This window comes from Thalassophryne amazonica, chromosome 4 (assembly GCF_902500255.1).
Source record: "Thalassophryne amazonica chromosome 4, fThaAma1.1, whole genome shotgun sequence".
Taxonomy (NCBI): Eukaryota; Metazoa; Chordata; class Actinopteri; order Batrachoidiformes; family Batrachoididae; genus Thalassophryne; species Thalassophryne amazonica.
Window position 1 is genome coordinate 142,325,735 of NC_047106.1, and position 26,528 is coordinate 142,352,262.

The 26,528-nt window shown below is 42.2% G+C and overlaps 1 protein-coding gene across 1 annotated transcript in view; it reads left to right on the plus strand.

Moving 5' to 3' along the window:
- ano7 (anoctamin 7) overlaps positions 1-26,528 on the plus strand; it is a 255,141-nt gene that overhangs the window by 133,127 nt on the left and 95,486 nt on the right. Inside the window, exons 11-14 of the mRNA XM_034168698.1 lie at positions 10,669-10,765; positions 13,345-13,488; positions 13,618-13,755; positions 13,866-13,961. Coding sequence (XP_034024589.1) covers positions 10,669-10,765; positions 13,345-13,488; positions 13,618-13,755; positions 13,866-13,961 — 475 coding nt within the window. The remainder of the gene's footprint in view (positions 1-10,668; positions 10,766-13,344; positions 13,489-13,617; positions 13,756-13,865; positions 13,962-26,528) is intronic.

Below are 26,528 nucleotides of genomic sequence, written 5' to 3' on the forward strand. Positions count from 1 at the left end.
TCAGATCAGGGAGACAGATACCCTCTCTACTTTTAAGATTAGGCTTAAAACTTTCCTTTTCGCTAAGGCTTATAGTTAGGGCTGGATCGGGTGACCCTGGACTATCCCTTGGTTATGCTGCTTTAGACGTAGACTGTGGGGGGGTTCCCATGATGCACTGTTTCTTTCTCTTTTTGCTCTGTATGCATCACTCCGCATTTAATCATTAGTGATCGATCTCTGCCCCCCTCCACAGCATGTCTTTTTCCTGGTTCTTTCCCTCAGCCCCAACCAGTCTCAGCAGAAGACTGCCCCTCCCTGGTTCTGCTGGAGGTTTCTTCCTGTTAAGAGGGGGTTTTTCCTTCCCACTGTTGCCGGGTGCTTGCTCACAGGGGGTCGTTTTGACCGTTGGGGTTTTACATAATTATTGTATGGCCTTGCCTTACAATATAAAGCGCCTTGGGGCAACTGTTTGTTGTGATTTGGCGCTATATAAAAAAAAAGTTGATTGATTGATTGATTGATCATTAGAAACTTGGAGTGTCACGGCAGGAAAAACACAACATGTAACACACTGAGCCTAGAAAATCTCGAGAGGAAAAAAAATGGCAGGTTACTGCACCTGGAAGCAACAGTGGAAAAATACAGACACTTTCATGGACATGGGAGCCCACAGCGGAAGAGTTACGACAGGAGCGCAGAGACTTCAGTCCGGAAAAACTCAGCAGGTTTTACCTTGCATTAGTTTATACCAGTGGTGGACACAGATAACCAAAAAAATTAACTTCGATAACAGATAATCAGATAACTGAAAAGTTATCTTTGATAAAGATAAACCGATAAACCACCCAAAAATGTATCGGAAGTTACAGATAACCGATAAATTCCAGTATTGTTTCTAGTATATTTGCAACTACTAATAAACTGAATTTGAGTTTAAACACCACGATCGCTTCTGGAAACATCAAAGCGACAGCAGACCCAAACAATGAGCCCATACTTCTATGTTTTCGAACATCCTGCCTCCTGCTGGAAATTCTTATTTACTACATGGCTTACAGTGCAGAGACGAGCTGCGCGCCATCACCTCACCAAGCCCAACTCTCTATCAATCACAACGCTCCGGTCAGGTGGAGGTCTTGGAAAATAAAGTCATACTGACTTATGGTTTGGTGTATAAATAAAATAAATACTGATAGAATAACTCCATTAATGTCAGTTCGGTCATTTGTACAAAGTTAAAATATAACATATATCTTTTAATGTTGAATAATGCACTAATTCTGAGGTTTTGTAACAAACACAGACAGATTGCAAAGGATTCTGGGTAAAATGTACCTCTGCTAAACACTGATTAATGACGTGTGTCGTGTGTTGGTGTTTACAGATGTGCTTTTGTAAAAATATTTGTAAAATATTCCATTTTTTATTTGTAAAAACAGGCATTTTTACGGAGCCCTGGAAGTGTCATCACAACATGTTTTGCATGTGGAGAGAATGTAAGAATGTTCAGATGATTTTTCATTCATGTGAGAATTTTTTGGACCGAGTTTCAGTTTAATCGCGCGTCCTGCATCGTGTAGTGTACATGGAGTAACAAGCTGCATTTAACATCTCACGACCACCTCCTGATTGCTGATTGTATGGTCAAATGAAAATCAAACCTGTTTGATATTATTCTGGTCGGCCGTCGTGAGGGTTTCCTGCTGCTGAGTGAGGGGCAACAAGCATCCTACCGCTCGCACTGTGCATGTGCAAACACCGCAGAGCTGTCTTGTAATGTTTTTTTGTTTTTTTTTGTCGTTTTGTTTTTAAACTTTGATGTCTCCCATCGAGAGTTTTTGTAAATTAAGTTTGAAAAAACTTAACTTGTGATTAAAATATACAGTGTCTGCTCATCTTCAGGACGAATACTGCCATGAACTGCCATGAACACTACTGGCCAGTAGATGGCAGCAGAGGCCTTGAACTCTTTCCAAAACAAAATTCCAGATAATCCATGTCTGCTGCGACATTTAAGATGCGTGGAATTTAACAAACGCAAATACAATAACGTCTATAAACCCAGAGAATATATTCACGAGAGTTTTAGGCACTAGAGTTTAATGCTGCTGTCCGTGGAGCCTGAACAGAGTGTCTGAAATGCATTTGTCCTGTCGTAAACTTACTGAGATTACATAATCCTACCCATAATGCACTGCTCGGCACAGCATGTCCACACTAAAACCTTAAAAATTAGCACATTACTTTAAAACTAAAACATATATCTGTTATTTTCACTTTATAAAACTTCAGACATGACAGTAATTTTAAATAACTTGTCCAAAATTAGTTTGGTTAAAATTTGAACCACAAGTTAAAAATGTATGCCTCTGGATGACTTGGATGATATTGCCAGCATATCAGTATGATTTTAAAGGAAATGATTTTTTTTTTTAACCAGTTTTTCTTTTGCCTGCAGAGGATAGTGTAGTTCTTCATAGAAGCAGCTGTCTTCTGTTTGCAGAGGGTGGAACCATACATCTGTTAGGAAACTTTTATCAGGTAGGTGCTCAACTGATTTTCAATTTTAGAAATGTTTGCTGCTGTTCAGCTTTGTTTACTACGTTATCGGTCTAAAAGTTATCGGACAAAAATTCATCGGAAGATAATTAGTCTGATAATGGTTTTTAAAGTTATCTAAAAAGATAATCCAATAATGAAAACATTATCTTCGATAATTATCTGTTATCGGATTATCGGAACTGTGCCCACCACTGGTTTATACTTTATCATGTTACTCTGTTTGGTTCTGTTTATTGCTTTGTTTGCTATTTAGTCACTCATTTCATTCGTCACCTTATTATTTAGTTTGCAGTCATCCACTTATTTATTGCTTTTCTTCATGTTACACTTTCGTCACGGACTCTTTCTTTAGTTTTCTTTTATTCTGTAGTTGGTTATTGTTTTTTCACTCCAGGCCCTTTAAGTTTAGTTCTGTTTATCACAGTTCTTGTATTATGCTCTAGTCACAGGTTTTGGTTATTATTCACATTCAGTGTTTCTTTGCATATCGTATTCCATTTGTTATTTATTGTATTCTCCGTTTATCATCTATTTTGCGGTTACTGGTTTTGTTTCATGTCAGTATTTTCTGCTCAGTTTGTAATTTGATTCGTTATGTCTTTTTCGGTTATTGCATTTTATTTTTATACTTTAATCTGTATCAGTCCTTGTTCTAGTTTCGGTTATAATCATAGATTTTCTTGTTTTGCGCTGTTTGGATTTGTCATGCTATTTCCTAGTTTTGTTTCCCCTTTCATTTTGCTCACGCATTATTGCTTGTCTGGAACACATCATGTTATTCTTCGTTAGTTTTTCTGTCACTTACTTTACTTGCTTTGCACCTTTGGTTTTTCAGCCACTTAGTTATCTTGCCCCAGCTCACTTTGCTTTTGCCTCACTGCACTCTCTTGCACTTACCTTTGTCTTCTCAGGTCACGCCCCCTTCCAGCACCTTCTGCACACCTGCTCCTCATTTATCCACTAATTACATCACCAGTTATTTAAGCCCTCACAGTCTCACAGTCCCTTGCTCGATTGTTGAATGTACTTCACTTTCCAGCTCTCACATCTTGTCTTGATCAGCCTGCCGGTATCTGACCTTGTTTTGCCCTCGACCTTGTACTTGACTTTGCCTCTGATTACCTTCATGCCGTGTTTTGGACCAAGCCTCAGCCTCACGTCTGTCTGTACCTTTGCCGTCTCTGCTGGACCACCTGTGTGCCGAATCCCTGCCTGTCTCTACAATTAAACCTGATTCTAACCACAGCTGTTGTGAGTGTTTGCACTTGTGTCCACCCGATTTGTGCCACGCCTTGACAGAAAAATTGAGCCAAACGTGGACGCAGCAAACTCCTCACCCGCCATCAGTGCCCAAGACCTTGCCGCCATCAGACATTTTTTCGGAAATTGACTTCTTTTTTGATTGTTTTCACTCATGTTGTACGACCCTCCTGAAAAAGAGGTTTGATTATCTTGGCCAGGCTTTGGATGTTGTTGAGGCTAATGCTTGGTTATATGATATTTTTCCAGACCTGTTGGATGAGTTTTTTGCTGCTGAGAAACTTCCAGCCTTGATTGCCCAGCCTGAACTCCACCTGTCACTCATCTGCCCACTTACAGACAGTGACTCTGAGTGGGAGGACATCAACAAAGAAACGTCATCAGAGGCTGAAGGTCAGGCACTCCAGGATGTTGCCACAGTATTTTTTTAAAATACAGGACTTATTTTTTGGGCAGTTATGGTCGTGGGCACAGACAACGCATTTTTTCAGTTGTAGATCAATTACTGCAGGCAGAGCCTGATATTGTGTCTACATACCCAGACTTAAACAACATCAAAGAGCTGTTCAAACAAGGTCAAATCCCATTGTATATAGAGGATCCCATGCATTTTTTGTTTGAATCAGAACTTTATGAGTCCGGCATGAGCCCACCTCCTTCCATCATCCTCTCTGATGCTGCTATATCACTTCCGCCTTCATCTGCATCTGATCCCTGGCTGTCACCAGCAGCAACGCCAATATTGTCAGGCCCACTGCCAATCCCAGCCCCACGACACTTAGTCACACAGACGCGACCTGGACCGCAGCAGTCAGGACAGGCGCTTCGCCCGGCAGCCACAGTGACGCCACAAAGGCCTCACCAAGCTCCGATCCCAGCACCAAGGAAGAAGCTCTCGCCTCAGCACCAGGCATTGGCTTCTGCATTCCCCTCTGCCCCCGGCGCCATAGCGCAATTTTTGCCCGACCCCTTGGAAGGGATGACATCAGTGAGTTCATCTTCTGAGCCATCGGGAAAATCCATGTCACCATCGCGCACATCTGCACTTGCCGGGGCTTCCCCCGGGTTCCTGCCTCCTTTCCAAGCTGAACCGTTCATGTATTTAGAAGCACCTGCTGAAAACATCACGTCTCCTCAGCATTCAGAAGTGGAGCTCTCACCTCCTGAACCCTCAGCCATGAATCGCGTTGCACACGCGCCACAAGGTGCAGAGCAACTGTCAATGCCAGCAGTCGGCGCTGCATGCTCTCATCTTCTCAGCTCACAGCAGCTCTGTCACCCTCTCCCTCGTCTTCAATGACGGACCCAGGGAGGAACTCCTCGCCTCAGCGGTCAATGGCATACATACCGCTGGGAACCTGCAGAATGCACTCACCTCTGGAGCCGCAGGCCCTGCGCACGCTGTCTGAACTACCAGGACTTCTGGAAAATGTTACGGCTCTGTGTGAAGAATCTCCCGCAACACGCTCTCTTCCGACGCCATCTGCTTCTATGGGGGTCTCTGTGCCACACCCATCTCCAGGTGATCTCCACAAATCTGCATCACCAGCCCTTCCACCCTCCACCCAGGTGACAGTTCTGCTCCAGAGAGAGAATGGAGATGACTCTGTTGGTAGGACTGTTAGTTTGCCTCTCTGCCTTGTTATTATTCTTGATGTAATTCTCCATCTATTGTATCTGCCAGAAAAGCAGTTTTTTCACTCCAGTCAGTACCTATTCAGGTTGTCTTTAAATTTTGTCTCTAGGGGTTTGACAATATCTCCTTCCATTTTTTTGTGTGTGTTTACATGCTTGTGGACTGGGCACCATTCACATTTTTGTTTGAAACAGATCCTCCACTCACCTTGCAGTTTTGTTAAGTTCTCACTCAGGTTTTTTCTTGAATCCTGGATTTTTGGTTATGCCCGGTATATGTTGCACTACTTGCAAACTTTGGTCAATCAGTTGTTTTTCCCTTGTAGTAGTTGTTTAGGTGTTTTGTCCTCTTTTGAAAACACCCTCAGTCCTTTGCATAAGGGGTTTTCCGTACTTCGATCCATTGTCACACAGTTCTACTCCCCTAATGGTCATGATAAGGCTTTGCGTTACCCTGACCCTCACTGCCTTTTATGTGATTGGTATCTTTCATTTTTCACCTCCCCTCACAAAGTCAGTTTTTCCCTCAGCTCAGGACACTGTTCATTTTTACCTCTGCCAAGGGGGTTATGTTTTCGGTCGAGTTTGTTTGTTTGTCTGTCTGTCTGTTTGTCAGCAGGATAACTCAAAACGTTTTGAACAGATTTTGATGAAATTTTGTGGAGTTGTTGGAAATGACAAGAGGAACAAATGATTAAATTTAGTGGTGATCCGGATCACGATCCGGATCCAGGAATTTTTTAAAGGATTCTTCACCATTGCGGGATAGGGGGAATTTTGACATTCTAGTTTCTAACTCCACAAAAACAAGGCAGAAAGGCTTGAAAAAAAATTAGGGTGTAACATAGTCAAATGTTCTATCAAACAACAAAGTTTGGTGATGATCAGATCCGGATTCCGGATCTGGTGATCCAGAATATGCAAAAATATAGGGAAAATGGAAAATGTGTCAGTGTGAGGAGACAAATGAAGCTAGAGATGCACAACTAACACCAAATTGTAGCTGAATCTGTACTGATTCAGTAAGGTGTCATCAGATTTGATGTAGCTTCAAATGTTATGGAGCTAGATCCAGAAGAAAACCGTCATTACCGAAAAATAGTTTTTATACAATAACTTTTGAACTAATAAAGACTAAAGTGATTCCAAGTTCTAGTGGTATGTTTTCATGGTCAAGGATGTCAAATATAAAGGAAAGAAAAGGGTATGTATCATAGTTTTGGTTGTAACACTGAATTGTTGAATAGATCACTGTGCCAAGGAGGGAATCTCTTTAGGGTCAGTGACCCTATGGCCTTGTTTAGAGAAGTGTTTCATAAATGTTAAAAAATTCATATATTTGCAGTTTACTTGAATAATAAATTGAATTTTGTCTCTTATTTGTTTTTGCACATGCAATATCAATATCAGTGCTCAGATGACAGTAGCTTCTGGGAAAGGTGCAAGTTGCAATAAACTGTGATGCCAAGCGCTAAGGATACATGCTATCCAGTCACAGCAGATGAAACTTTTTTACTAGCAATCATCATTGTTAGACTTTTTTAGGTTCAATGATTCCACGGCGTGTAGATGTTATGGCATCAGTGACCCCATGGCCTTGGTGGAGGTTTGCACTCTCTGAGTGCTTCTAGTTCTTTCTGTTTCTTGGTCAGTTGCTTTATTGTGAGTCTGTGAAGTTGGTCTGTAATTCAGCTGGTCTGTAATTCAGCTTTGATGTCTTGGTTATTCAGGGGTTATGTGTGTTGTTTTTTTTCCCTTTGGTCACTTTTTTGTTACCTCTGGTTAGTCCATTCACTCATTCCATTCATAAAACAGATTCTTCCCTCATTGGCAGAGCTGTCAAGTTGTTTTTTTCACAGTGGTCTTTGCAGTCCCTTAGGTCTGTTGCCCTAAGGGGGGTCGAGTATTCTGTTGATTCTTGTCCCACATGGGACCCAAGGGCAGCTCAAATGTTTGCCTCCTGCCCCGGCCAACCTCCAGGACACTCCCCTAAATCATCTGTAACTCAGGTGTGGCATCAGGTCTGACCCCCCGACTCACCAGTGGTGGTCAGGGGGCCTTCCCGTCCTTCTTTCGGTTCTGCTGTTTTTTCTACTGGGGTCCAGAGCTGACCTCTGGCCTTGCCTGTTTACCTTAGTCTGTCTCAGGGTCACCCTCCCGATTCCTCTGTAGCCCAGTTGCCGGCATGCCCGTTTGGCCCCGGCTGTGTGCTGGGTCACCCTGTTGTGGACGTGTTTGTTCCTAGTCGGTTCTGTGGCCATTTTCCTGCTGTTTCCGGGTCTGTTGATGGTTCTCTGGGGTTCCAGCCTGTCTTCCCTGCGTTTTGTGCCGTTCCCTCATCCCCCCTCCCGTAGTCGGCTTGGGTCCGTGGCCTTCTGGGGCCCGTCGGTGTCGGTCCCTTTGGGGGGAGATACTGTCATGCCCAGCCCCATCTCACGGGTGAGGTCTTCATTCATTACCTTATTTCCTCTTTGATTCTCTGGTTTTACCTTGCATTAGTTTATCATGTTAGTCTGTTTGGTTCTGTTTATTGCTTTGTTTGCTATTTAGTCACTCATTTCATTCCTCACCTTATTATTCAGTTTGCAGTCATCCAGTTATTCATTGCTTTTCTTTATGTTGCACATTTGTCACGTACTCTTTCTTTGATTTTCTTTTATTCTGTTGTTGGTTATTGTTTTTTCACTCCAGGCCCTTTAAGTTTAGTTCTGGTTATCATAGTTCTTGTATTATGCTCTAGTCACAAGATTTGGTTATTATTCACCTTCAGTGTTTTTTTGCATATCATATTCCATTTGTCATTTAGTGTTCTCTGTTTATCATATATTTTGTGGTTACTGGTTTTGTTTCATGTCAGTATTTTCTGCTCTGTTTGTAATTTGATTCGTTATGTCTTTTTAGGTTATTGCATTTTATTTTTATACTTTAATCTGTATCAGTCCTTGTTCTAGATTCGGTTATAATCAGTACAATCATTACAATTACAATCACGTTATTTCCTAGTTTTGTTTCCCCTTTTATTGCTTGTCTGGAACACGTCACGTTATTCTTTGTTAGTTTTTCTGTCACTTACTTTACTTGCTTTGCACCGTTTTGCACGGTTTTTCAGCCACTTAGTTATATTGCCCCAGTTCACTTTGCATTTGCCTCACTGCACTCTCTTGCACTTACCTTTGTCTTCCCAGGTCACGCCCCCTTCCAGCACCTTCTGCACACCTGCTCCTCATCTCTCCACTAATTACATCACCAGTTATTTAAGTCCTCACAGTCTCTCAGTCCCTTGCTCGATTGTTGAATGTACTTCACTTTCCAGCACTCACGTCTTGTCTTGATCAGCCTGCCGGTATCTGACCTTGTTTTGCCCTTGACCTTGTACTTGACTTTGCCTCTAATTACCTCCATGCCATGTTTTTTGACCACAGCCTCTTTTTTGGACCAAGCCTCAGCCTCACGTCTGGCTGTACCTTTGCTGTCGCTGCTGGACCACCTGTGTACCGAATCCCTGCCTGTCTCTGCAATTAAACCTGATTCTAACCACAGCCATTGTGAGGTTTTGCACTTGTGTCCACCCGATTTATGCCACGCCTTGACACACGTTGGGAAAACAACAGACAAGTGACATTAACTCTAAACGTGGCAATGGGAGGCCAACTAAAGAATAGTGAGAAAAACATATGCTTGGGTTACCGGCTGGGTGCTATGGAAGAGCACAGCTGGGAACTCGAGGCAATCCGGTTCTGACCCACAGGAACACAGAGGTTCAGCTGGAGGTGAGTAGCAGAGGTAAGCAGTTGTAGCTGTCGTAGCAGTATATTCTGGCCCCATGTCAGGTCCAGGGTTAAATCTGGAACGGTGATGAGACAAGATGACTAACAGCTGTGGACTCTCACTCAACGGGAATGCAGATCAGCTGTGAGACGCTGCTCTGTTTTCCACGTGCTGACTTGACAGATGGGGTGGGGCCCAAGTGCAGATTGACAGCCGGGAGCAGATACCTGATGTAACACACAGCACATGCACCCAGCCACTTCACCCAGCAGCTCCACCTGAGCTTCACCTGAAAACACAGAGACAACGAAAAAACCAGCAGACCAAGCAGGACCAGGGGCAAACCACAACAGCACCCCCCCCCCCCCCTCAAAGGGAGACCCCCGGGTGACTCACCAGGCCAAGCTGGAGGCAGAAACCCCAGAGGAGGAAAGCAGAGCCTGACAAAACCCCAAAACCATGATGAACACAGGGTGGGAGATGAAAACAGGGCGGGAACCATGCGACCCCTTTCAGAGCCCACGGCGGAGAAGTTGCTGTGCGACCCTCCAGGGTCCACGGAGGAGCAGGAGCCTCACAACTGTCCAGGGCCCACGATGGAGACAGCTGCCGTGTGACCCTCAGGACCCAAGGCAGACACAGGACTGGAGCCCCATGACCCTCCAGGGCCCACGACGGAGACAGGTGCCGTGCTTCACCGGAGACAGAGACAGCTTCACCTGAAAACACAGAGACAATGGAAAAACCAGCAGACCAAGAAGGACCAGGTGCAAACCACAACAGTTGTAGCTCGTTGTCTGCCTTCCTGAGCTTACAAAATAGTGTTGTTTCTTTTTCTACGTGTCTCTTAAGATCTATTGAGCCGTGAACTTCGAATCTGTTACTGTCTTTCTAACTTTACTGGAGTTTCTGTCAACAACATCAGCAGCACAAGCAGCACCGGCATTTTATCATTACTGAGCCAATATCACCCGAGCGTGTTGAATAATTCACCAACATCTGAGTGCTAAAAGTCATGCTGAAACCATGTGGTGTTCTGCAGCCTGAGCAGAAGCATCTCCGTGTTACGCATTGCCAGTCAGACAGGATGGATCAAACCATCTTCCTCGGTCCTGTGCGCACTGGTCGCGAAAAGTCCTGGTGCTGTCGAGAAGGCTTGCAAGAAAATAAATGTGACACTTTTCCTGCACTCACAACAATAAAATGCCAGAATCAAACCCAGTGCGCATCCACAGGAAGTCTACTTTTTAGACCTCTGTGTGCCGCCTGGCTGCGTCATGGGTTAGCGGCCGATGTGGATGGTCTTCAGTGATGGGGTTGCCTGCAGCCTTCCACGCTTCAACTTAGAATCAGCAGGTTCAGTCAGTGGATGGAACAAATATGTGGGGGGACTTTTTCTACCTCTGCAAACAATACAATGAGACTTATTTTTAATTCTGCTTTTTTTGTGATGTTTTGTAGGAAAGAGGTTTGCAACAGTGGAAACACCTACATCATGTGTCCTCTGTGTAACATCTGCTCCTACTGGAACTACTCCAGCATCTGTGTCACCTACAAGGTACCTGTGTTTCTGGGAGCTCCACCAGGAAGCACCCCTGTGTTATTCCACAGAATGTGTTACCAATACTTTTATTTCAGCTTGGATTAACTCAGTTGAACTATGTGAGGGTGGTGCAGGACATGTACAAGGACAGTGTGACAGCGGTGAGATGTGCAGTAGGAATGACAGATGCTTTCAAGGTGGAGGTGGGATTCACCAAGGATCAGCTCTGAGTCCTTTGTTATTTGTGATGGTGATGGACAGGTTGAATGATGAGATTAGACAGGAGTCTCCATAGACTAATATAACTAAGGCCAAGCCTTGGATCGAACATTGACGTAGGTTGATGTAAATATATTGTGTCAGTTGTATGGTACATGCATGTGGCTTTATTCAAAGTATTCATGTAAATATCGGCGGCCTAAATAGAATATCAAGAACAGAAACTTCTGTGTTCTGGAGATTGATAGATTTATTGAATGATCAATGTAATTTACAACAACAGTAAATAATATGTTTAGTTAACTGACATTAACGAGCGAAGCGCCTCACCATGTCATTTAGGTCCTTCAGAATTTTTCCGTCCACCAAGGACGTAATGAAATCATCTGTGTTTATATTTATCTATCTGTCTGTGTGTCTGTCTGTTAGCAGGATTACATCAAAACTACTACACAGATTTTGACGTCATTTTCACCACAGATAAATATTAGGTCATGTAAGACTCCACTGAAATTTGGAGGTGATCCAGATCCTGATTGGTGGACGTCAGAAATCTCTGATTGCTCTTTTTTTTCAGTAAAATGGTCCTGGGGAGCATTAGCATGGCTAAAACCCTTCAGCTTCATGGCGCCTTTGCCCCTCCAGTTTAACCAATAGTTTGTTTTGCCATTTTTATTGTATTCACTGTTCTGTACCAGTCTATAACAGTTCCATTCTAGTTTTAGTTTTAATCATTAGTTTTCTTGTTTAACCCCTTTTTTTCACTTGTCACGTTAGCTCTTAGGTTTGCCCCTTTTGTTTTGCTCACATTAATTATTTGAGCACGTCATGTTTCTCACAGCTTTTCTGTCACTCACTTCTCTTGCTTTGCACTGCTTTGTTTTGCCCTCCTGCACTCTCTTGCCTTTCTTCCCTTTTCTTTGTTCACTTAACCACACCTCTTTCCAGAAACTTCCACACACCTGCTTCACATCAACCTGATTAGTTTGCTCTTCATTAAAACTCTCACATTTCCACAGCTCACTGCCTGATTGTTGACTCTCTTCACTTTCTTGCCTTTTGTTCTCGTTCTGTTTGCTCTTCAGTGTTTTTGACCTTGCTTGTGAACTCCGACCTCCGCCTCACCGTTGCCCTGTACTCAGCCTGTATTACTCCTCGACACGGTTTGTATGAACTTTGCCCGTTTCTGGACCCTGACCCATCCTGCACCATGTCTGATACCTCTGCCAGTAAGTTTGACTAACTGTGTACCAAACCCTATGCCTGGTCTTCAGATAAAGCTTTTTATCAATCAAAGCCAACCATGCCTGCGGGTCTGCATTGGTCTACTCCTGTTTCTTGTGTCAAGCCACCACCAGTCCTGACACAAACGAGTTATATTTTATACCCCCGGGAGCCAGTAAGCTAAACCCAGATTTATGAATAAAAGCAACACAAGGTGACTAAATGTGTATGCAGGTGGGCAGGCTTCATTTAAGCGGAACATAGCGGTAGGTTTTAGCCAGGTTTCACATAAACTGATCATATCTAGGCGGTGTTCCATGTAATTAGATCATTTATTAACAGTGATTTGGAGGACAGTGACCTTATATTAATGAGACCCAAACTAAGGACTTCACAGGGGTTTGATGTTGCATATTTGATGTTGCAGAAACAGCCAGTGGGACACCCTCAATTTTAGGGTTATCCAGTGAGTAGTGGGAATTAAATTTGCAAAACAGATCCCTTTAGGATCTTGCTCTCTTTCCTTCCTCTTTCACCTTTTCCTTTCTTTGTGGTTCATTTGCATTATTTTGTAGGACTTCCACTCCAGTGCCGATCATTGCTTGCCAGCTGACTCGTTCCCTCATGTTCTTCCCAGGAGGGTTCCCTTGAAGTTGTATTTTAGATGGTCCTTGTAGCATTTCTTCGACCCTCCTCTGAACTGTTTTCCTTCACTCACCTGATTTGCTTGGAAAGTCAGACATCATCGGCGCAGTCCATAGCTACCCTTATCTAAACTATCTCCAGAAGTCCTTACATAGCTCTCACTCCAGAATGGGTTTTTACTCACCACAGCTTCTATGTTTCCCAGAGGGATATTAGCCTGTTTCTCAGTGTCAAGTGGCACATGAGCATGGAAAGATCTACCCCAAGATATCAAGAGCACTGTCATCCTGAGCCCATTGCAGGTTTTTACATCTGTGATCCAGTTCTTTTGGTAACTGGACAGCAGCCTGTAGAGGTCTGTTTGCCATTTCAGTGCTCCCATTTCTTCAGAGGCCCTGATTGGCCTACTGATGCTTTCCAAAGAGGAGCTGGGTATCCAAATGTTTCTGCAGTTTGTTTTGGTTCTGTCCTTACGTCTTTGTCTTTGCTGGTCTGTGTCTCTCCAGGCAGGACTTCTCTTTGACAATGGGGGCACAGTGTTCTTCAGTGTCTTCATGTCTTTGTGGGCCGTCACCTTCCTGGAGTACTGGAAGAGACAATGTTCAGCTTTGTCTCATCGCTGGGACTGCTCTGACTTCCAAGATATCGAGGTGAGGTGTCAGTCCAAACACACGTTCGACTTGTTAGGGTTCTGGGTCCGGTGACTGGTAGCAGTCACTGTAATTAATGGTCTTGATTAAGTCCAGTCGAGTGACCTGTGACCCTTCTGCACCCCACAGGAGCGACCTCGACCAGAGTTTACCGCCATGGCACCCATGACCGTGAAGAACCCAGTGACAGGAGCTGAAGAACCTTACTTCCCTGAAAATCAACGGTTTAACAGAACCCTCACAGGCTGCATTATCATCTTCTGCATGGTAAGTCACCTGACCTCTGACCCTGCTCTTGAGCAACATGTGCGCATTGCTGACAGTGTTTGTTGGGGAGTGTTTTCACCATGACAGGAAGGTGATATTTGTGTTTGCAGGTCACCATTGTGCTGATGTTCCTCATTGCCATCATTTTGTACCGTACCATCCTCAGCATTGTCATTTACAAGTCCCACCACTTCTTCAGCATCTCTGTGAGTGCACCACAAAACCACAAACCCTTCTACTTGTTCCAAATCTGTGACAGTGGACCTTCTCCACACATGTTGGTCCCGAAATGAAGGCGCAGTGAAGGCAGGGCGGACCGACTTTTAAAGTGGACCGTTCCGTCGGCGACACCACATTTCTTTATATATTTCTGCTATGTTTGTCCTTGTCTTTGTATTCTTATTTCTGACACATTCAGGTTCTCCTGTGTGTCATTCACTCCTCCTGTCTCCACCTCATACATCATTGCTGGACTTATAAATCTTACCTTTGATCCCGTCTTCCAGATGTTCCAGATTGCACTCTGGGATGTTTCAATCAGGGCTTTGAATCTGAATTTTTTTTTCCCAGCTGGTTCGTTCAGAACACAAACGGCATTTTCACGCTTCTGGTTTTGGGTTTCACCCAAAAATTGACATTCCCAAACTGGTTAGAACAAAAAAATATTGTTCCCAAACTGGTTAATAACATTCCGTGCCAGCTGTGGGACACTGAAAACATTGTATATGCCAGACCTGTGTGTGGCGCTGTAATCCTCCCATGAAAAATGGAGAAGACAATAGAGCTTTCTGGAGCAGGCAGCAGAAGAGTAAAAAAAAAACCTTTTCAGAGAAAGAGGGTCTGATCACCTGAAATAGACTTGTTGTGTATTTAAAGTGAAGCAGTATGTTTCTTGTATTTTTAAGACTGTGTTGTGTCGCTCTCAGCCTCACAGAGAAGCCTGAGCAAACCCACTGCTGCCCATCAACTGGCTCAGCAAGAGCCACAGTCCGCACACGACCGTAACCGTAACATAACCCCTATTCTGCCCTTTATAAATTCAGCTGAGTGATGTTTTTTGTACGCTGCCCTATAGCGCCCTCTGGTGGTTGGCTAGCGTTAGTGTTTTGTTGATTGTGGAAGAGAAGACAATCCAAGGTGGCAGTATGCAACTCTGAGCTGTTCATGCTGTACTTTCTCTCGGTGCTTTATGTAGTTTACTGCCCCTTACAACAACAAAAAAAACAAACCAATATATTCATCATATTATTTATTTATTATTTATTGAAAGTCACGTTGAAAATCAGGCCTGGGTCTTCACAGACAGCATCTATCTTGTGAAAAGACCACACACATAACTTGCACAACACTTTGATACAATGTGGGCGTTACAGTGGGTGTGGTTTAGTCTATATATTACTGGCTCTCACAGATAGGGAGGGCTCCCCCTGTATCTGAAACTTGCCCGTGTGATGTAAGTGAAACTTAACTCATATGTTTAAACTTTAAACCAGATTTCAGAGACTTCCAATCAGATAACAAAGGCAAATACTTGATCACTAGCATAAAACAAGGAATTGAAGCAGTTATTATCTTAGAATTCCCCCTCTTGACATGACTCTATCATGTCAACAATAAAAATCAATTTGGCATAATTCAGTTTTCATGTATGATCCAATATTCCAATTAAATCAATTTTCTGCCAAACATGTAGGCACATAGGTAACCATCAGTTGACCCCATCCTGATGCTCCCTTACAGTGAGTCAGGGTCTCACGGAGACTAACTGTGGCGATGCCTCTTAGGTGACTGAGTAACTGTGGCGATGCCTCTTAGGTTGTCCCAAGTTACGAGGCAGGATCTTACCCGTCATAAGCTATCCAGCCTTCCATACACCCCTGACACAACATGCTAACAAGGCAGGGGCACCAAGGTGTGAGAGGGAACTACCATTCAAGGTGTCACGTCCTGATCTTTAAAGTCATAAGATCATTGAATGTGAATTGAATCAATCAATTCACTTTCACATCCATCAATTTCTCCAAAGATTAATCTATTAGATAATTCTGCACTGAACCAACAACAAATGATTACATTCCTGTATCAAATGGAATAAGGAAAAGATCAGATACAAAGGTTATAAAGGCAATAATAACAATGAAAATAGGGAGCTCATCAAGTGTCGCGGAAACTCTTAATGCTCATCATGAAACTGTCTGAACAACCAGAACAAAACTATAGTTATCCACACTGATGGAGTGGTCATCAGTCGCTTTTAATATCTTTGCCGGAGGCCCCAGCCGGGGCATGAGGGAGGCCGCCATCAGCCCGCAGCTCATCCGAGGTCGTCACCAGCCCTCGGCCGCTGGAGACACCACCCGGGCCCGCGGCTCGTTTGAGGCCACAATTAACATCAGCAGTCAGCCTGTCGGCCCCGCAGAGAAGCCGGGACGTCACAGGCGAGGCTAAGCCAGCCTGGTTTTGGCTAACAGCTAAACGCTAACAGCTGTTGCACAACAAGCAGCTGTTAAATAAGACCAGTGAGAATGGGGCCAAAGAAAGCACCCATGACAGAGGATTTGGAGGATATTAAGAAGGTTCTGGATATTCTCACGGAGGAGGTTGGTGTCGTAAAAACTCAGTAAAAGGAGATACTGGCACTTGTAAAGGAAGTTAAGGACTTGAGAGGCCTTATTGAGCAGAAGGACAAATGTATCACGTCGTTGGAAAGGAGGGTGACTGAGATGGAGCAGAACACGTGAATGAACGATGTTGTTGTATCTGGGCTCTACATCAGACCCAGATCATATGCTTGGGCAGCAGTCTCTGGTAACAGGGGGAAGCCCAATGAACACAACGAAGGCTCCATGGAGCAACAAGTTGCTGCTTTTCTGCAAACGAAGGGGATCGATCTGGATATTAACACTACTGAAGTGTGTCATCCGTTACCCAGGAAGAACACATCAGACAAACCTACAGTCATCATGAGGTTTGTTAAAAGGAAAGACAAAACAACTCTGCTCAAACAAGGATATAAACTTAAAGGATCCAATGTTTATTTAAATGAGCATCTCACTAAACACAACGCAGATATAGAAAAGAAGGTAAGATACTTGAGAAAACAACAAAAAAATTCAAAGCACATGGACATCAAACTGTAAAGTATTCATCAAATTGAACGGGTCCCCAGAAGAAGCCAAAGTGTTAATGATCAGAAGCATGGAGGAACTGGAAACATATGAATAAAACATGGTAAGTGAATGCAACCAACTTTCATAATGACTGACGAACATACAGACCATTCATCGGTACTTCTGAACAGTAATAATATAAGTGAGATCATACATGGTTATGAGAATCTGGAACTACAACCTTTTAAGTACACTGCGCATTATATTCAGGATCTGGAATATGAGATAGATCTGGACAATCATTTCTAATCCTTCTTAGATAGTAACTGTCAGTATTACACAGAGGAACAATACAATAACTGCATTTAAAGTGATGGGAAATTATCAATAATCCACTTTAATAGCAGGAGTCTGTACAAAAAAACTGGGGAGTATCAAAGACTATTTAATACAATTTTTGTCAACCCTTCAGTATAATTTCCATAATGGAAACATGGCTTACAGGAGGTGATGATACAAACTATGAGTTGGAGGGTTATGAATTTAATCATCTGAATAGACAAAACAGAGGAGGAGGAGTGGCTTTGTACATATGTTGACAAAAGGATTAACTACAAAATTAAAGATCAAATGACAACGGCTGTGGAAAATCTTTTGGAATCCATCACAATTGAAACATGTATGGAAAAAAGGTAAAAATATCATTATTAGCTGCATATATAGAGCTCCGGGCTCTAAGATTGAAGAGTTTCAAAATTGGACAGAGAAGCTGTTTTTCACAGATGTGTAATAAGAGAGTATTTGTCTGTTGAATATAAACATTGATCTCTTAAACCCGTATCAGCATAAAGTGACTGAGGATTTCATTAATACTACAGTTTAAATTTATATCCGAAAATTACTAGGCCTTCAAGAATCACTTTACATTCAGCTACTCTTATTGATAATATATTTACAAATGATATCGATACCAAAATATTAAGTGGCTTATTAATTAATAATATTAGTGACCATTTACCAATTTTATAGTAACTGATCTGAAGTTCAATAAAAAATGTACTGAGAAAATACAATATTGCAAGCACCTGCAATCTGAAGCAGCTATCACTGCCTTAAAAAAATGATTTACTTTTACAGGATTGGAATCCCATTTACGAAAAGCAAGATGCGAATTTAGCATATTCTGAATTTGAAAACATATTTCTCAATATATCCAACAAAAATTGCCCTATTATACAGTATAATAAAAATAATAAATATAAAGCTAACCCATGGATAACAAAAGGTCTTCAAAAGGCTTGTAAGAAGAAAAATATGCTATACAGAGAATTCATTAAAAGTAAATCAAGGGAGACAGAGGTTAAATATAAGGAGTATAAAAATAAACTAACAACTATTATGTGGAACTGTAAAAAAATCATACTTTGGAAAAATACTAAACAATAATAAAAACAATATAAAGGAAACATGGAAAATACTGAATAGTATTATAGCAAATAAACCCAAATCAAATAACTATCCAACATACTTTACTTATAACAACTGTGCTGGCAAACTGCTTGATAGTCCCTCCTAACTTTCCATCAGTGGGGGATACCAGGTGGAACAAATCTGCTGAGCAATCTGTGCGTGCCCGGTACATTTAAAATGACAGACCTATCACTGTTGGGCATTGGGGCCGCAGAGCTTGTAGCAATCGTAGCGCAAGAAAATCCATCTCTATAAAACCAGCGTGACTGTGCAGAGACTCTTCCTTTCTACAAACGCTTGAAAGATAGCCGGTAAGCGCCATATTACCCTGTGACTGTGAAACTTACCTGAGTAGTGTGGTGCGTTCAGTAACGTTCTGGAAACACGGACTCTAAAAGACTGGTTTAATTGAATTGTTTATTAATGTGTTTTGCTGTGCATTGTGCAAGTTGGGGTTAAAACAAGATGTAGTTAAAAGCAACAGTCTGTTTGCCTAAAATTAGAATAAAACTACATTTTATTGGGTCCAATAAAATGTAGCTTGTAGAAATGTAAAACTATTTACATATACCAAACAAGTTTTAATTTACCTAAAAACGTACAGTCTAAAATCTCTCACTAAAAGTATAAATCTATTTACTAAAAACAAAGTAAAAAATATGCTTTTGGCTAAAATTAATGTATTAGATTTATTAATTTAGTCAAATAATGAACTGTTTGAAATCTCTTGGCTAAAACGTGATGTTACCTTGGCTAAAAACATAAATATAAAAAAATGTACTTAAAAACTTTTGTATGGGTAAAAATGTATTTAAACATTCTGCTTTACCTGCTAAACCTTTAAACCTTCTGCTGAAAGTTATGTGCTTAAAGTTATCCTACAATTCATATGGCTTATAAATAGTAGCTGAAATGTTTTACTAAAAAATACTGTTAAAATCTTACTACAGGCTAAAATGCTAAAAATCTTTGACTATAAAAATACTTAAGATCTTCAAGAATATATTAAATCTGTTTGGTTAAAAATACTGTCATAAAAATATTTTAATTTAAAAGACAGGAATATTATTTGTAATATTATGATCAATGTGTTTATTTTCATGTAAAATAAGTAATTTTGTATTTTTGTTCTCTTTTTGAGGTTTTTCCCCTAACTGCCTGTTCAACATGGAACAATAATAAATGGAAAATCAAAATCTATGGCTGCGTATTGAGTGAAATCCAGTTGAAATTCAATGTAGAAGGTTATACTTTTCAAGTGGGGAATTGCACACATTAAGTCAAAACACAACTTGACAGCAAAAAACCGTGGTATAAAGACTGGAGAAGAGTGACCCTGCAGCCCAAGATGCGGAGGTTGCCGCTGCGGCAATTGCCAGCCCAGTGGCAAAGAAATGACCTTGGCGGGAGTTAGAGGTGGTGATGGTGCTGATGACCACAGTGACAGTCCCCATTGGCATGCAAGTTATCCATGGCTTGAGGACCCCTCCATGTTACCAAACAACAAAAGAGCTGTGGAAGTGACCTTTCTCAGAATGGAGAAACAGCTAGCCAAAGAACCACAGTGGAAGAAGGCCTATAGCGCTCAGGTACATGAAATGGTTGACTGGCGGACTGCAAAAAAGCTGACTAAAAAGGATCTACTTACCTGGAAAGAACCTGTCTGGTACATAAGTCATCTTATTGCTCCCAACCCCCACTCTGTTACAACTCCAGTGAGACTCGTCTGGAACAGCAGTCAAAAGTGCAAAGGCCAAAGCCTAAACGATCTGCTGATGAAAGGTCTTGATGTTCTTAATCCCATCCGAGCTGTCCTCCTCAAGTTCCGTCAAGGCTCCTTCACCGCTCTAGGAGACATCAGAAAAATGTACAATTCTGTCTGGCTTGAGGAGCAAGAAGTTCATCTGCACCGGTTCTTGTGGCGTGATTTGGAGGATGAGGTGCTGGAAGAGTATGCAATTACCAGAATAAATATTGGAGACAAACCAGCAGGTTGTATAGCACAACTCACCATGAGAGAGACAGCCAACCTACCTCAATTCAGCCACTTGAAAGATGAGCACAGAGTATTGCATGAACACAGTTACGTCTGACATCCTGACGTCCCACAACTCCCGTGAAAGACTTAGTCATCTCAAAGAATGTGGAGCTGATCCTAAAAGCAGGAGGTTTTGCACTCAAGCCATGGATGTTCTCGGGAGAGAGGAAAGGAGAGAAAGAAGAGACATCACCAAAAATCACCGTCCTACCAAACTAACTAAAGGATGGGGACAACAAGGCACTTGGTCTTGGCTACATCATGGAGGAGGACAAGTTATACGTCATGGTGAGAGTCAACTTCTCTAGGTGAAAGGAAAAAAAGGAGATTTGGGCAGGACTTACTGCTGGAAGAAGTACAGGCACAGACACCAAAGCCATTGACAAGACGTGAATTGCTGAGTCAAGTTGCTGGTTTATATGACCCAATCGGCCTGACAACGCCAACAAAGCAAAAAGGGGCCATCTTGGTCCAAACAGCGTTCCAAGAGGCAAAACCCAAGTGCAGCATTGTCAAAGATACATGGGATATGGCCTTGTCTGATGAACTCTGTTGAGATGCAATAGATCTATTTGAAGAATATGTCCAGCTAAGTAAAGTCAAGTTTCCAAGAGCCCTTACCCCACCAGATGCTGCAACTGAGCCCATTGCAATCACCTTTTCAGACGGCAGTGAAAGCTCATACGGTGCTGTCCTCTACCTACATTGGAACTGCTGCAATAAAACAACAGTTCGACTAGTGGAGTCAAAAGCAAAGCTGATGCCTCTAGACCACAAAGGAGATGCAATAAAAGCAGAGCTTTGTGGTGCAGTCTTCACAAGCTGCCTGGAAAAGTATTTTGAACAGCATACCCAGGTCAAAGTCAGCCAGTGGTACCATTTATTAGACAGCCAGACCATTCTTGGAGCTATCCAGCGCGAGAGCTACGGGTTTCAATCTTTCTTCGCTGACAGAATCAGAGAGATTCAAAGAAGCACACAGCTACAAGACTGGTGGTGGGTCCCTGGGCAACTCAACATCGCTGGCATCATCACTCGAGGAGCAAGGCCAAAAGAACTTGATATTAATTCAGAGTGGCAGCAAGGGCAGAAGTTCCTGCATCTCCCCGAGAGTGAGTGGCCAATTATGTCGGCAAAAGACGTGTCTGCAACCGCTCATGAAAGCATTGGCAACATGGAAAAGAAGTCATTCGTAGCAGCACTCACCAGAGCCCAAACAAAGAAAAGTCAACAAATCCCTGAGTGAAGAACTCCCGCTGGTGTAGTCATCCAAAACTTGGTGGATTAAAAACGCTTCAGTAGCCTCTCACCTGGTCAAGACTATCGCTTTTGTTTGGAGAGTTGCCAAAAAATTCACATAGCAAATAAGTCTGTACAGACCCCAAAGTGGGAGGCAGTTTCAACAGAGAGAGTCGTCACTGCCTCAGAACATCAAGATCAATCAACTTTTTTCTTATATAGCGCCAAATCACAACAAACAGTTGCCCCAAGGCACTCCACATTGCAAGGCAAGGCCATACAATAAAGTGCACTCAGAGACCTCTTCCTTGCTGCTCAAGAGAGGGTGATCTTCCCGGCTACGACAACAGACCGCTTGGTGGTGTACAGAGAGCCTGAAACGGGGTTACTGGTCTACAGTGGGAGAATCCATAGCTTCAGGGAAAATGGCAAAGCAGTTTCCCTTCTGCCTTCCTGTTGGGAAGGTGTCGTAGCACGGACCCACAACAGGGGGCGCAAATGAACGGACAATGAATAAGCCAAAAAGTAACAATTTAATGTTGTGACAACACACAACTAAATACACAAAATTTGTAAAGTCAATTAACACCAGGTGACGTGTGGGCAGGCTCGAAGATAGAAGACCCCCGACGAGAGAGAAGCCGCGTCCCACACGGCTTCCACCACCAACGGTCTGTAGAACACCGGAGCCGCCAAGTCCGGAGTCCCCAGGTGGCCTCTGTCTTCGGCTGTCGACCCTGGTACTGCTGGCAGAAAGCAAAGACAAGATGAATGAGTGTGAGTCCGCACACTCAGTAATCCACAGTCTGCACACAGTTAGGAGGGAGCACCTCCACCTCCAATCACACACTCGTGCAGCTCCTGTTTAATCCACGTATCTGGTTTGGGGTGTGAGGCGAAGCCGTCGCTGTCACACCAAACGCCAATCCCACAGATAAGGACGAACACCACAGGATAACGGCTGCAAAAGAAGTTCAGATTATCACTCAACGATATGAGTCAGCAGAGAAAATTACCTCTTCGGTAGTCGATTTCTCGGCGAGGAGGTGGAGTTGCAGTCCGGCCTTTATGGTGATGATGATAATGATGAACGAGTGACAGCTGGTGCTGAGGATGAGTGACAGCTGTCACTTCTTCTGGGTCTGGCGCCCTCTCGTGCTTGGAGCCCGCACTCCAAGCAGGGCGCCCTCTGGTGGTGGTGGGCCAGCAGTACCTCCTCTTCGGCGGCCCACATAACACCTTCCAGTGCATGGATCTCTACTTTGTTGGCACGGGAGGCTCACAATGAAGGTCAAGAAGGTGTGGCCGCAACTCTGCTGAAGATGAGGAGGAAAGCCTTGGTCATCCAAGGGTGAAGAGTCACCCAAAAAGTGGTGGAAAGCTGCCTTTTCTGCAAAAAGTCTAAAGCAAGAAGGTGCCAAAAAATAATGGATGACCTGCCTCCTGAAAGATCCAGGCCTGCAGCTCCATTTGAATACACTGCTGTTGACCTCATTGGGCCATATCTTGTTAAAGACAACATCAGAAGACGAGTCTCAATGAAAGTATGGGGTGTTGTTTTCACTTGTATGGCCAGTAGAGCCGTACACACAGACCTGGTCAACACAATGTCGACAGAGAGTTTCCTGATGTCTTACCAGTGGTTTACTACAGCTGGAGGACACCCAAGAAAGCTCTGGTCCAGTCCAGGGACAAATTTTGTTGGCGCCAAACCTGTCCTGAAAGAGCTGTACCAGTTCCTGGATGCTCAAGACAAAGCTGCATTAAAGGAGGTATCGGCTCAAAAAGGCACCAAATGGGAGTGGACAATTCATCCAGCTGACTCGCCTCATCACAACGGGGCTGCTGAAGCTGCAGTCCTACAAACGCTTGAAAGACAGCCGGTAAGCGCCATATTGCCCTGTGACTGTGAAACTTACCTGAGTAGTGTGGTACGTTCAGTGACGTTCTGGAAACACAGACTCTAAAAGACTGGTTTGATTGAATTGTTATTCATGTGTTTTGCTGTGCATTGTGCAAGTTGGGGTTAAATCAAGACGTAGTTAAAAGAGTACATTAAAGAGTCTGTTTGCCTAAAATTAGAATAAAATGGTAAAAGTCCAATAAAATGTAGTTTGTAGAAATGTAAAACAATTTACATATACCAAACAAGTTTTAATTTAGCTAAAAATGTACAGTTCAAAATCTCTCACTAAAAGTATAAATCTATTTACTAAAAACAAAGCGAAAAATATGCTGTTTGGCTAAAATAAATATTAGATGTATTAATTTAGTCAAATAATGAACTGTTTGAAATCTCTTGGCTAAAATATGTGATGTTACCTTGGCTAAAAACATAAATATAAAAAATGTACTTAAACTTTTGTATGGGTAAAAATGTATTTAAACCTTCTGCTTTACCTGCTAAACCTTTAAACCTTCTGCTGAAAGGTATGTGTTTAAAGTTATCCTACAATTCATATGGCTTATAAATAATAGCTGAAATCTTTTACAAAAAAATATTGTTAAACTCTTACTATTGGCTAAAATGCTAAAAATCTTTGACTATAAAAATATTGTTAAGATCTTCAAGAATATATTAAATCTATTTGGTTAAAAATACTGTCATAAAAATATTTTGATTTAACACAGGAATATTATTTGTAATATTATGATCAATGTGGTTATTTTCATGTAAAATAAGTAATTTTGTATTTTTGTTCTCTTTTTGAGGTTTTTCGCCTAACCGCCTGTTGAACATGGAACAGTAATAAATGGAAAATTTAATTCTATGGCTGCTCATTGAGTGAAATCCAGTTGAAATTCAATGTAGAAGGTTTATCCTTTTCAAGTGGGGAATTGCACAACTTGACAACAACAAAGATGACTATAACATGAGCCAAGTCGTGAATAGTTTCAATAAATCTTTTGCTAATGTTGGTGATCCTCACCCCATCTTTGCTTGTGAATGGCTGAGCCTTTTGGGGATGCTCCTTTTATACCCAATCATGACACTCACCTGTTTCTAATTAGGTGTTCTTTGAGCATTCATCAACTTTCCCAGTCTTTTGTTGCCCCGTCCCACCCTTTTTGAAATGTGTTGCAGGCATCCATTTCAAAATGAGCAAATATTTGAACAAAAACAATAAAGGATTTGCAAATCATTGTATTCTGTTTTTATTTACATTTTACACAATGTCCCAACTTCATTGGGGTTGTAAATAGTTTTTACTGATCACGTCTGATGTTTGGCTTCACAGGTATTTAACAGAAGTAAATAATTCTGCTCCAACCAGGTTGTTTTCAGTTAAATACGATGTTAAAAGTTTACACACTCTAACAAGCGCAACAAAAATGTTCAAACATACAACACCGCAGTTAAACAGACAAACATGGATCCAAACCAACCTCATGAAAATTCAGTAAAGTATATATTATATTCCAATTCTAAGGTGGAACTATGCCAGTATACAAAGGTATATCTAAAAAGGAAGAGTAAAATAGGAGAGTAGAAAAGAGTAGAGTAGAGCCACTTAGGTGCCTGGTCTTGAGAACCAGGGATGGTAGGTTAAAAAGCTTTTTTATCCCATGGGAACTCTCCCTACCCACCCAAGCAGCTCAAGAAAAAGATATATATAATAAATAATAAGACACAAGAAGGATAAGACATCACAGGAGAAGATTGTAGTATAGGTAATTAGTATGTAGACTAGTAGTAAAATCAAATATACAGTAGTAAGTAGGCTGAGCTGTAGAAGCAGAAGCTGTTAGTGTACTGGTATCTATCTAAAGTAACTCTGTTAGCATACTGTAGCAAACTAAAAAGTATAATCATTATGCTATCAAATGGAAACCTAAGAACTTAGGTACTATATGTTGATGTCTTTAGAGGAACACATAAACTGATGAATCATTAAAAATCTACACCATGTAAAACAGAATTGTAAATGGCAAAAATAAGCTAGTTATGGTAGAAGAGCTAAATTAGCCATGAATAAGACAACTGTACCCAGCAAGCTAAGACGATAAACAAAAATGGTAATTAGTGTATAAAGTATAATAGCATAGTTAAACCTACAGTAACGGTATTAACAAATACATATAAAATAAATGTCAATCAATCAATCAACTTTTGTTTTATATAGCACCAAATCACAACAAACAGTTGCCCCAAGGCGCTTTATATTGTAAGGCAAAAGCCATACAATAATTACAGAAAAACCCCAACGGTCAAACCGACCCCCTGTGAGCAAGCACTTGGCTACAGTGGGAAGGAAAAACTCCCTTTTAACAGGAAGAAACCTCCAGCAGAACCAGGCTCAGGGAGGGGCAGTCTTCTGCTGGGACTGGTTGGGGCTGAGGGAGAGAACCAGGAAAAAGACATGCTGTGGAGGGGGGCAGAGATCGATCACTAATGATTAAATGCGGAGTGATGCATACAGAGCAAAAAGAGAAAGAAACAGTGCATCATGGGAACCCCCCCACAGTCTACGTCTATAGCAGCATAACAAAGGGATAGTCCAGGGTCACCTGATCCAGCCCTAACTATAAGCCTTAGCGAAAAGGAAAGTTTTAAGCCTAATCTTAAAAGTAGAGAGGGTATCTGTCTCCCTGATCTGAATTGGGAGCTGGTTCCACAGGAGAGGAGCCTGAAAGCTGAAGGCTCTGCCTCCCATTCTACTCTTACAAACCCTAGGAACTACAAGTAAGCCTGCAGTCTGAGAGCGAAGCGCTCTAATGGGGTAATATGGTACTACGAGGTCCCTAAGATAAGATGGGACCTGATTATTCAAAACCTTATAAGTAAGAAGAAGAATTTTAAATTCTATTCTAGAATTAACAGGAAGCCAATGAAGAGAGGCCAACACGGGTGAGATATGCTCTCTCCTGCTAGTCCCCGTCAGTACTCTAGCTGCAGCATTTTGAATTAACTGAAG